Below are 11878 nucleotides of genomic sequence, written 5' to 3' on the forward strand. Positions count from 1 at the left end.
TTTTTTTTTTCTTGTCATGATGACAGGGGAGGCTCTGCCTCACCTGCCTCCTCTGACCGCACGTCCCTGCGCTCTGGCGCCATCTGACCACAGCTGCACCTGCGCCAATGTAAGTTCACGCTTCACGCACGGCCTGCGTGGCGAAAAAAGCCGCAGACGCCCGGTTGTTTCGGCGTTCCTCGCAGTTTCCGCATCATTGTTTGTTTATTTAAGAAAAGAAAAAGGTTTATTTCACCTTTTCACTTCTTTAAAAAATAAAAAGCCACCCTGTGTTCTCGTATTGAAGCATCCGCCAGGTCGTTCGTAGTGATTTCCAGACTCCTGATACTCGTTTCCCACGAGCTGATTTCAGGACGGGAGCGAGACGTTTTAAACCTTAAACCTTACAACATTTAATTCAAATTAAAAAACGGCAGGCCTCGGGATAGTCCATGACCGTCTTATGGGTCAACTTTGAAAGTTTCCCTTCGTTGTATCGAATACTCCTCATGAGTTTTAGCGAGTTCACAGCAGCGTCAGACCTGGCGGTAAGTCTCTTTTTGCTCCGTCACTCGGATCTCTTTGCGCCTCTGCTTCATTACAGAGGCAGAAACCAGTGTCCACCCAGCTGCTATCGGATTACTCAGCTCGCTTCCTGGATGAGTCAGCAGGAAAAAAAAAAGAAAATTATAGATTAAAAAAAAAAAAAAAGAGGGTCTGTTTCTTTCTCTCTCTATCTCTCTCTCTACGTGTGTGTCTCCATGATTCATGTTCACTAATGCTTAAAAAAAACCCAAACACTCAAACACAATGAAGCCTTTATTCCCTGACGTAATGATGGATGACTGATTTCCTGTTAATTCCTTAGTTCTCTCTCTACAGCGCCTGAGAAAGGGGTGTCATAACAAGACCCGAGAACGCTTTGCTGTTTAGATAGTCTGGGTTCGCATCGTGCGGTCTGGAAGGACCCGAGCAGAGTAACGGCATCAGCGATGGAGGTCTGTCAGGATGGATGGATGGATGGATAATGAATGGTCCGCAAAATGCAAAGTTTTGCATTTCGTTTTTGGGAAAATCAAGGGTCGACGTGCTTCTTCTTCTGAGCCGCTCACGCCCCCGTCCCCGACACGTTTCTGTCCGTTAATCAGCAAACAGGAACCCAGCAGACCCGGGACGCCTCACCTGATTCTGGTCCCAAGGCCACTCAAACGTACGGGGTTAACCTTTAATGACAATGTGACGCTGTTGCACCACGTGAAGCAGGTTTCAGTCTCCAAACAAATCAATTTCAGGCACTCAGTCGGCTTCCCCCAACCCGGTTTTTTTGTTGTTGTTGTTTTTTTCAGGAAAGCTAAAAAAAAAAAATTCACAAATTGACAAATTTTAAAGCGCATTAATAGGTTTAATTTAGGAGCAAAGGACTCCAATGATTGAGTTTTAAGAATCATTTTAGTTTTTCTTCAATACCTGGGAGACATTTTTGCACCGTGAACATACAAGAAAAAAAAAAAGGCTTTTGTGTTTAAATAGTTTGGTTTAATATTTGATGCGGGAGCTGCTGACAGCATAACAATGAGAAGGGGACGTTATGATTATACCTTATGTGATCAGAACGACCGCGGCAAGAAGAGGCTGGGAAATACAAGAAAGCTTATAATTTGATACCCATTTATGGCTTAGCTATAGAAACCCCATTAATAACTGTATAAAGAGCTGAAACGTTTCTGGTAAAACAGCACTGCAGCTCACCAGGGTGAGCTCACACTTAAATTAAAGATGTGTGTCATAAAGCACCCCCTAAAGCAGTCTTCTGAGTTCTTTTAAAGGAACAATTCAGAACTTCTGAAGTCGAGTTTGGCTGAGAACGGGTGAACCGTTAATGTCTTACCTGCCGTGGCTCTTTGAACGACCCGTTAATTATTTATAAACCTGTACGCCGCGCTGTCAGTGCTGGAAAATAACCAAAGAATTTAAGAGCTGGATGCTGTAGAAACAAGCTGCAGTAAAATTAAATGTTCTTGCGTCTTTCCCGCCCCCATCTTTATAACTGAACTCTGGCAAATATATGTCTGGAAATAACTGGAAGTTTTCCTAACACCACCCTATTTTTAGTAATGACTTTAAATTATTTTATTTCTGTATAAACACGCAGTGATAAACACGAGGCTAATCACGTTTTCAGTGTTAGGTTAGCATCTGTGCTAACTGTTGGTCAGAAGACGGTGATGAAAAAAAGGGTTTTTGACAAAACTAATGGTGCTATCGTTGTTAGGCATGAAAATATATAAGCCAGGGTTTATTTGTGTGAAAGAAGCCAGAGTCATTTGAGTCTCAAGATCATCAAAAAGCAGCAATAATCATTTTAAATTGAATTGTAATCCAATCGGATCGTGAGGTGCCTGTACTCTGCCGGCCCTATAAATAACCACACAATGCAGAAAAGCATTTGCATGATGTGAACTTTTTGAGACTTGAGCCGCTTTAGAATGACAGCAGTCCACTTTGGTTTTGACTTGGTGCAAACTAGCCTGTAGCTCATCAGTCCGGTCCGAACTAAACTTTATTTTTTCCCTAAACTGGGGTCAGTTTAAGAGAAAAAAATACAAGTAAGGTATTGATTGTTTCGAAAGATTTGAACTATCCCTTCGATTCGTGACTTCTAAAAAAAGAAAAATGCTCATTTCCTTCCAAAAGCTGCACCAAACTCTCAGTTGCACTAAAATAATTCCCGTCGTAACTCGGCTGTGACGGCGTCTGGCCCGCTGAAGCACAAACACAAGAGGCAGCCGCACTACGCAGGTCCACCGACTGTCACCGGAGGGGCCAGCACCGCTCGTTTCCTACAAACGTGTCCCCTCGAGAATGAATGAAAAAAGGAGCATCGAGAGGCGCCACCAGGAGATGACCACGAGATCGGGCTTTCATTGACACACTCCCTGAAAGATGTTACGCTGAGGTCGAGGTAGCACCTCAGCGTCTAGTCATTGTCCTTACAGTGCATTATTTTAAGAAACCCCAAAAGCAATCAGTTATCACCCTGCGTACGTCCTTCACCGGTGCAGTAGAGTTTTTAAAAAAAGGCAACAACCACGTAACAGCTCGAAATAAACCGCTATGAACTATAATGGTTTTATTTTGCTCATGAGGAAACAAAACCCCTATAATAAAGAGGCACCAAAAGAATAAGGAAGCCACACAAAGTCACAAAATCATTTAACCCTGCTGTAAAAAAAAAAAAAAACCAGCTGTGTATTCATAGGAGCACACACACACACACACACACACTTTGGTTTAAACGGGTCATCTGAAAAAGACCCCAGGGGCCCGAGGTAACAGAGCGGACGGTGGAGCAGATGATGCCGCCACCAAGAGAGGAAACTTCGGACCAGGAGGCTAAATGTGGTGTTATAACAGTGTGTGTGTGTCACTTTTTTCTGCTATCTACCTCGTCAGGGCCACCAGTCCCTTAGGGGTCTTAAAATGGTGGAACACCCTTTTAGGACTAAGGGTTAGGGGGTGTCCTGGTTAGGTTTAGGGGTCAGGGTCAGGCTGCAGAAATGCACGGCAGGTCCTAATGAGGCTAGAAATACAAACTCGTGTGTGTGTGTGTGTGTGTGTGTGTGTGTGTTGGGACAGCTGTGCACTCACGCCCTGGTCCGGGGGAAGCCCATGGACAGAAGCACGTCCAGAGTGGAGCCATGTTTGATGGTGTTCGGCCGGTTCTGGCGCTGCCTCCGCGGTGTCACTTTGGCGTACAGATCGTCTTTGGCTGCCATAACTCACTGCCCCATCGGTGTGTCAGGTCCGCAGCTCCTCTGACGCGCGATCATTTATCAGCAGATATAAAAGAAGAAGAAGAAAAAAAGGACGGGAGGGGGCAGGACGGAAGTGAAAGGCTATTTCGACCAGGCTGACTTGTTATGGTCGGAAGCGCGTAAATATAACCAAACCCTGCGAGGAAACGAGCATGTTTTTAGGAGGTCGGAGCCGAACCGAGCTGCCTCCTGCTCCTCCTGACGGCTCGGAGGGAGAACCATCAGCCATGGGGAGCCGCTCCTGCTGCCTGAGCCGTGTCCTCGACGGAGGCGGACATTACCGGGCTCCCAGAGAGTCCCCGGAGCGGAGTGGGGTTAAGAAATAAAAAAAATAATCAAATAAATCCGAGGTTTCTCCTCCGAACCACGTCCCGTTTATGAATGGACCCGTGCGGTGAGCCGGGAGGTTGCGGCTCCAGATGCGCGCGCGCGAGCCCCCCCTTCCTTCTCGTTTCAGTTTAAAGGGACAGCGCGAGACGACAGGAAATCTGCTCGACCCCCTCGAACCGAACGGGAGCGAAGCTGCGAGCGAAACACGCGCTGCTTCCGGTGAGACGGGCTGTTTGTAACACAAGGGCGGCGAAGTGCTCGGCTTATTCTGGGGTGGGTGGGAGGGAGGGGGAGAGGAGTCCCGAGTTATGGGGCTGAACGGGTGGAAAATGTTGGTCACACTTCCTGTCGAAAAAATAGGATGTCGGTGCTCCGCGCATGCGCACTACCCGAAGAGGAAGCTGCACGCCATTATCAGTTGCCCCAGCAACCCAGCGGCGCTGTCCCACAGAGGGCTACGTTTGTCAACTTTTATACGTAAAACCTTAAAAATCTCTATCATGTGAGCATCCACGCTGTTTTTATTGCTCCGTATGGTTTGTTGCAGGTTTCCTTCTGCACACTTTGTGCTATTTTAGCCAATAAAACCTCCTGTTCAATCAGGAAATGGGTGCTAGGACTTGTTTTTTAATTTGTAGCTTTTACAATCTTTCAGCCACTGAAATAAAACGAGATCTCTTCGGATCCTTGAAAAACACTGTTCTTTAAATTCTGCTTCAGCATGTTTGTTCCGTTGTTTTTGTCTTCTTATGATACTTTTAGCTGTCAGCCAGCCTTTTGCTACCTTTAGCTTTCAGCCAAGTTTTTGCTGGAAAATGCTTTTGCTCCGGTTCGCTCCTGAGTTTTTGCCTTTTATTTTGAAATTTTCCCCTGTATGTTGCACAGTTTGACTTTAAAATGACTTATTTTTTCACAAAACCAGTGGCTGAAGCACCATAGAGGGAGGAGAATAAATCATTTACGCGAACGTCTTTACTCCTCCTTTCGATGTCCACCATGAATATTCTGAAGCTTTTCTTCCCTCCTGCAGCGTTTGCAAACATAAAAGTGTTTGGGATGAACCGCTGCAGATCAATCATCGGCTTGGCAACATTGAAAAATCCTTTTAAAAATAGAAAGTGGTGTGATAAATCAGTGAACACCATTTATTGTTTGGGATATTCTAAATATAATCCACACCAAGCAGCACATAGCTCCCTCTGCAGCAGGAAGCAAAGCTGAACTATAACGTTATCGAACTTTAATAATGTAACTCATCCTGTTGACACAAGAACTCGTTTTCAAGAATGTTTATTATATTTATATACACAGCAATTACACGCAGTAGCTCGAAAAATCCTTCAACCGTGCAGAGCAGAGAATGTTTCCCAACATTTAAAATCTCATTCATAAATGTCAGATGTACTGATCTCATCACACGACCAATCAGACCTGAGTTTCTGTGCAGGAAGGTGTTAAAAAGGAAACAAAAGGAAAGCAGAGGTAGAAGAGAACGTGACGCTCGCGCCTCAAAACGTGACAAAATGTAAAAAGGCGACGCGCAGCGAGTTAGGAATCATATTTACAGGAAGCTCGGGAACGACCACTCGACGGGAAAACTGTTTTCGGTTGTTTTCCTGAAAAAGTGGCGAGCTGCAGTTCTCTGTTTGCAGCTCGCCGCTTCAGCCGAACCACATCTGATAAGAGAAGAACAGCTGAGTGTCGAGAGAGAGAAATCTTTTATCAGTTTCCACTCCCGTTCTCCTTCACACTAAATCACTTTCCGTATATATTAAAAAAAACACAAACAAACACGCACGTCAAAGAGCAGAAACACGATGGGAGCCAACAAACTACAGCTGGAAACGTACAAAAAACAAACTTCCTTTTTTTTTTGTTTTGTTTTGGTTTTTACCTAAAAAAAAAAAAAAGAGGAGGGGGGGGTTGTTCTAATGTTACTGTTTAAATGTGGCGCCGAAGCGCGTCACGCCTGTCTAAAAAAACAAACAAACAAACAAAAAAAAAAAAACACTCGAAATCTCAACCGGATCTAAAAACCAGAGGGACGTCTGGGCCGCCGCTCGCCGTTTACACCACGAAGGATGACTTCTGTTTGAAATCCGCCTGAGAAAATAAAACAATCAGAATGTTTATCTGGTTCATTTTTAAATATATATATATATATTAAAAAAAAATACAAACCGGATTTGGTGTCATAATATATATAAAAACACATATATATACGTACATCATCTTCGTAGCTGGTTGTGGGCTGGTAGACAGCGTGGGAGTTCGGTTTGCTGCAGGGAAAAAAAAAAAACAAAACATGAAATATTAAGAGTTACTTCAGTGCGCGGGGCCTGTTGGAAAATAAAAAATAAAACTGAACCGACTCTCTGGAGAAAAGGATACGTTGCCCTTTTCTTTTTTTGCGCAGGGGGGATTTAAATGGGAGCGTTTGGCTCCATAAAAAGTCCAGTTCTCTGAACGTTTCTGCATATTTTAACCCTCAGTGAGCCTTAGAAAACAGAGACGGTCTTCGAATATTTGCAAAAACGTGTTAAAAAAAAAAAAAAAAGAAACTCACCTCTGGCTCTTTGCTGTAACGGGAGGAAAGGGAAATGATGTCAGTAGAGTCAAACACGTGGTGCGTATTACAAGCAAACGATACAAGTTCTGTTTGATCTTTAAGAATGATGGGAAGTGGCCGCTTCCTGAAGGAGGAAAACCTTTTGGGATTCCGGTCAGCTTTACATTACTGCCGTTATGACAACTGTTCAGATTACGTTCTCGTCTCGTTGTTTTAATGCAAAAAATAAATCAGAATGCAGACAGATGCTTCAAACTCACTCGGCAGGTATCCTCTCTTGTAGGCAAACCAAACTCCGAATATGAGAAGACCCAGGAGCACCAGGAAAATGAGCACCCCGGCAACGATTCCTCCGGTGTTCAGGTCACCTTAAAGAGTCGCATCAGATTAGTTGGATGAACGCTCCTTTCGGTTCGCTCCGACACGGACATGCGACAGGGGGGGTGGGGTCACTTACGGACTTCCATTTTCATGGCCTTGCAGCGCTGAGCAGCCCCAGCTTCGTTGACAGCCTCGCACAGGTACTGACCCGAATCCATCTTGGTAGCAGGGGAGAACTCCTGCAGCGACACGCGTTTTAAAGACCAGATTTAAAAACATATATGAACACCGGAGCGAGGGGAGGGGGGGTATTTGTACGGTTCGTCGGGGTTCAGCAGGAAATGTACGCAAGTCAAAGGTGATCGCAGCTTGTTTTTGCTTGTTTGTTTGTTTGTTTGTTCGCTCGCTCACAGAAAAGGAGCGGAGGCAGACATTATCTGAAGCGCTCCGCACCAAAAAAAAAAAAAAAAAAAAAAAGGTGAAAACGTTTTGCGTTCCTGGTGAGAGGTTGTTTGTACGGAAGGCCGAATGGGTCATAATTCACACCCCCTTTAAAGCTGCAGTAGGTAACTTTAATAAAAACTTTGGAGAATTGGGACATTGCGTCGCAACTGCGACATCCAACATGGCGGACCGGTCGCTGTTTTGGCATTTTAAGAAGGTGCCCATACGATTTTAAAAGTACAGTATAGGTATTTTTGCAGTTCACGTGTTTTGTTTTGACTAGTTGAATACGGAGCAAAGTTTGATAGTATTCACACATGTACAGCAGAGAGAAACAAGAATTATTTCAATACTTTACATTTAAAAATGGCTTTTTTTGTAACAGATGCAGCTCGCTCTGTCACCACTGCCTTATTTCTGCTGTTTAATTCAAAACCCTTTCATTGTCAATAAAGATCATTTTTAAAAAATCAATTCAAAACGTCACGTGCAGCGATGCATTGTGGGTAAATACTTCACCGAAGTCCGCCTGGATGCAGGCTGAGCCAGAGGGCGGATGTGGTACACAAAGGGGGCGGGGCTAAAGAGCACTCTGGAGAATTGGGACACACTTCGCACTCAAACCCGTCAGTGTGAACGTGACGTGCATTTGAAGGACACGAGGGAGGAAGTGTGAGTATTGGGACCAGGCCCAAGTCCACGGTTTTCCCAGAACTCCCTGCTGCAGCTTTAAGACGCCCTCTGGTGTCGAACAGATGCCATAAATGCGCCCGGTGTGCAGCGAGCAACGAACATTATTAGTTTTGTATATTCGCATGACAAGATATTCAGTTATGTGGCTTTTATTTGTTTTAACTTCAGGCCAAACTACCTGGGAAAAAAAACACCTTTTTTGCACCATTTTCTGCTTCTGAGTGGGCGATTGTCATTGAAATAAGCGTGGGGGTGGTGGGAGAAGTGGCACTGAACCGAGCCGTGACGTAACGCCACCGTAGGAGAGGCAAAGGCAGGTAAAGCTCACCAGTTTCCCACTGTTAGGGTCCAGCTTGTAGGTGGCGTTCTGGAAGCCCGCGATCTTGCTGGGGTCGTTGGGAAGGAGGGTGCCGTCTTTGTACCACTTGTACGTCGGTGGGGGGGAGCCGTCGCCATCGCTGCACGACAGGACGGCGACCTTTCCCGTGGTCACCGTCTGAGGGATGTTGCACTTGGGTGGAGAGGGCGGCACTGTAAAACATGACGGACAGCCTCGGTCTCAGGACGAAACTAAACAGCTTTGAAGCTGCAGCAAACCTGTCTGGGTCTGAGTCAGGGGTCTGCAGCCTGCAGGACCACAGGAGCCATTTTTTAACCATCTCGCCTACTGATTAGAATTTCTATAGAGCCACAGAATCTGCTTGAGTCTTACTTTTACCTTCCACTTATCAGGTTTGGTCCATCAGGTTGCTGCTTGGTTAGCACTTGAATGTTTTCAAAGGGACAAAATCTTTACTTTAAAGTGCTTAGGGTACCAGGTTTTTAATCAAAGTCAGTTCCATGTGTTAGATTTTCTCTTCATTAGAAGAATAACTTGTTTTATGTTAGAAAAAAAAAGATCCGTTTTGACCTCCAGTCAACGAAACTAAACTACTTCCTACTTTTACAGCGGTCTGCCTCAGGCAGATTAAAATCAGACTTTTCGGGTGGATCTGGAGAACGACGACTACAGACCGAGTCAGAAACAAAGCAGAGCGCGAGCTGACAAACCAATCAGTGCCTTTGAAAACACATTTTGGTGAAAACCAGAGTCACGTTCGCACTGAATGCAAACATTTCGACTGGAAGGTCACTAGAAGTCGCCCTTTCTCGTTGCCCCACAGCCGCAGGTTGCAGCCTCGTGGTGATATTTACCCAGAACGGTCAGCCCCACGGTGACTTCCTTGGGTGGGCTTCTGGAGCTGGACACCTCGCAGATGTAGTTTCCATTGTCTCTACGGGTCACTTCCGAGAATCTCAAAGTGCTGCTGCTGATCAAAGACACGCGGCCGACGTAGGTTTCTGTGGGAGGATCGAGTGTCGGTTTCATTGGTAGTTTAATACAATCCTAACCCTAACCCAATTAAGAGAAACAAAAATCTTAATCGGGTTTTTAAAAGAAAAAAAAAAAAGAAGGGCAACAAAGAAACGTCCGGTTGCTTACCTGTTACTTTCCCGTTATAAACCACATACGACACCGAGCCTTCTTTGTCATTCAGCTTCCACTCGATCCTGGGATCTGCACCGAAGTCTGCCGAGTACGAGCACGTCAGGTCCACCCCTGGAAAAAACAAAACAAAAAAAAAAAAAAACAACATGGCTCCACAAACCGTTCAGTCACAGAGCTCAGCTTTGTCACGCAGCACCACGCCCCCAAAACCCGGGCACTGTGCAACTTTTTTGCCCGATTTTAAAAATGGTGGCCGTGCGCGGCGTCCACTTCAGCCAGATGTTCTGCTCAGATCCAGAGGCAAGAGCAGAATAACCCTTCCACTTAAACCCAATGTGTCTGTGTTGATGCTAAGGCTCATAATATAGTCCTGAATGAATCAATAAAAAAAAATAAAATAAAATAAAATAATCGGTAAATCCGATGATTTAAGTCCCCGTTTCCTGCGTGTGAACCCAGCCAGGCTGGCGCGGCGTTAACTCGTCGGTGGAGGCTAACGCCTGAAAGCAGAAGAGACTTTGGCGAGGTGGAAGTGGTCAGGACGGGCTTTAACGTTGCAACAATACCGTAAAAACAAAAATACGCACAAGGATCGTCGCCACTCGAGATGGAGACGCCAATCATTCTTCAACGATCAGAAGCAAAAACAAAAAAAAAAAAAAAAAAAAAAAAAAACTAGACTGTGATGAACAACAAGGCAGCAGCTGCACGTGTGGTTTAGAGAGAAACAAACGAGTCAAACCAGGAGTGAAAAAAAAAAAAGAGAAAGACCAACTGATTGTCACACACCTGAGTGTGCGAAATTTGTTCTCCGCATTTGACTCATCTCCTGAGGGAGCGGTGAGCAGCAGCTTGCCTCACTAGGGAATCATTTGGTGATCTAACCCCCCAATTCCAACCCTTAATGCTGAGTGTCAAGCAGGGTGGCAATGGGTCCCATTTTTTCAGTCTTTGGTATGACCCGGCCAGGGATTGAACCCACGATCCCCAGTTTCGGGGCGGACACTCTACCATTAGGGCACTGATGTGCTTTAATCACGTGGAACGATGGGGGAAGACTGGGCAGCTTAGGGAAATTACCGACGCTCTCACGTCGTGTTGATGCCCGTCCAAACCGAGGCTTGTTTGGTTTGTGGTCGTTTCCATTAAAGAGGTCAGGTCCACTTTGAGACGTTTGGAAGAATCGTGAAAAGGTTTCTGAAGATTTCTTTGTTAAAGGAAAACAAAAACAACCTAGACTACTTCAGAGATGCTTCCTGGCCTCAGGAATGAGTCCCTAAAGCTACAACTAACGAAAGCTGCAACCTACAATAATAAATTCAATGTTTTTTGGAGGGTAAATCGATAGAAATATCACAAATTGTCTCGAGATGTTGTGACAATTTGGAGAATTTTATTGAGCGGCATTAAAGACACAAACTGCTGGCGACAAATATTAGAGCGGCAGCTTCGGGGAGGGCAGGTTTGTCCCAAACTAGAACTCAGAGGAGTTCTCGCTGTCAAAACACCCAGCTGTCCCCCGGCAGCCCCCCCCAGGAGCAAGTGGCAACAGCAAACCTGCTGTTTTTCTTTTCCCGCAACTAATTCGGGCAAAAAACAACAACAAAAAAAAAAAGCCCGATCCTCCTTCCCCTGCGACGTCCTCGTCAACCCCAACGCATCGATAGGATTCATAAAAAACAATTAAACACGCAGACAAACCCGACGTTTGCTGCTTTTGGTTTAAACCAGGGGTGTCCAATCCTGGTCCTGGAGGGCCACCATCCTGCAGGTTTTAGATGTTTCTCTGCTCTTCAGCAGGTCTTCAAGCTCTGCAGAAGCCTGTTAATCACTCAGCCACTCAAATCAGGTGTGTCAAATTAGGGAAACACCTAAAACCTGCAGGATGGTGGTCCTCCAGGACCGGGATTGGACACCACTGATTTAACCCAAAAACGAGCTTCACTTTTCCTTCGCCTCAACGCTTTTTGGGGTTCAGAGTCAAAACTGTTGCACATCTTTTCCAGACCAGGCGTTTTGTTTGTTTGTTTGCTTTGTTTTGTTTTTGAACTCACTCACCTGTATTTTCTTTCACTTTTACGTTTGCATTGGTGGTCGTGACAGAATAGCCGTGGATACCTGGGTGCAGAGAGAGAACGGAGTTGGTCAGTTTTACCGCAGCTGCTGAGTGGAAACGTTTTACTTCCTGATTCCAGTCTGGCTGAGGGAGCAGCTGTGAAACAAAAAAAAAAAAAAAAA

The 11878-nt window shown here is 45.3% G+C and overlaps 2 protein-coding genes across 2 annotated transcripts in view; both read right to left on the reverse strand.

The window, feature by feature from the left end:
• The window catches only part of ubash3ba (ubiquitin associated and SH3 domain containing Ba), a 21924-nt gene extending 17530 nt beyond the window's left edge, over positions 1–4394 (reverse strand). The window contains exon 1 of the mRNA XM_017431909.3: positions 3628–4394. Within this exon, the coding sequence (XP_017287398.1) occupies positions 3628–3755 (128 nt within the window). The 5' untranslated portion in view covers positions 3756–4394. The remainder of the gene's footprint in view (positions 1–3627) is intronic.
• A 1004-nt stretch (positions 4395–5398) lies between these two features.
• f11r.1 (F11 receptor, tandem duplicate 1) overlaps positions 5399–11878 on the reverse strand; it is an 8994-nt gene continuing 2514 nt past the window's right edge. The window contains exons 2-10 of the mRNA XM_017432010.3: positions 11699–11758; positions 9635–9751; positions 9346–9492; positions 8480–8682; positions 7151–7253; positions 6954–7061; positions 6691–6703; positions 6352–6403; positions 5399–6227 (exon numbers count right to left, since the gene is read on the reverse strand). Coding sequence (XP_017287499.1) covers positions 6192–6227; positions 6352–6403; positions 6691–6703; positions 6954–7061; positions 7151–7253; positions 8480–8682; positions 9346–9492; positions 9635–9751; positions 11699–11758 — 839 coding nt within the window. The 3' untranslated portion in view covers positions 5399–6191. The remainder of the gene's footprint in view (positions 6228–6351; positions 6404–6690; positions 6704–6953; positions 7062–7150; positions 7254–8479; positions 8683–9345; positions 9493–9634; positions 9752–11698; positions 11759–11878) is intronic.

Source organism: Kryptolebias marmoratus, linkage group LG13 (assembly GCF_001649575.2).
Source record: "Kryptolebias marmoratus isolate JLee-2015 linkage group LG13, ASM164957v2, whole genome shotgun sequence".
Taxonomy (NCBI): Eukaryota; Metazoa; Chordata; class Actinopteri; order Cyprinodontiformes; family Rivulidae; genus Kryptolebias; species Kryptolebias marmoratus.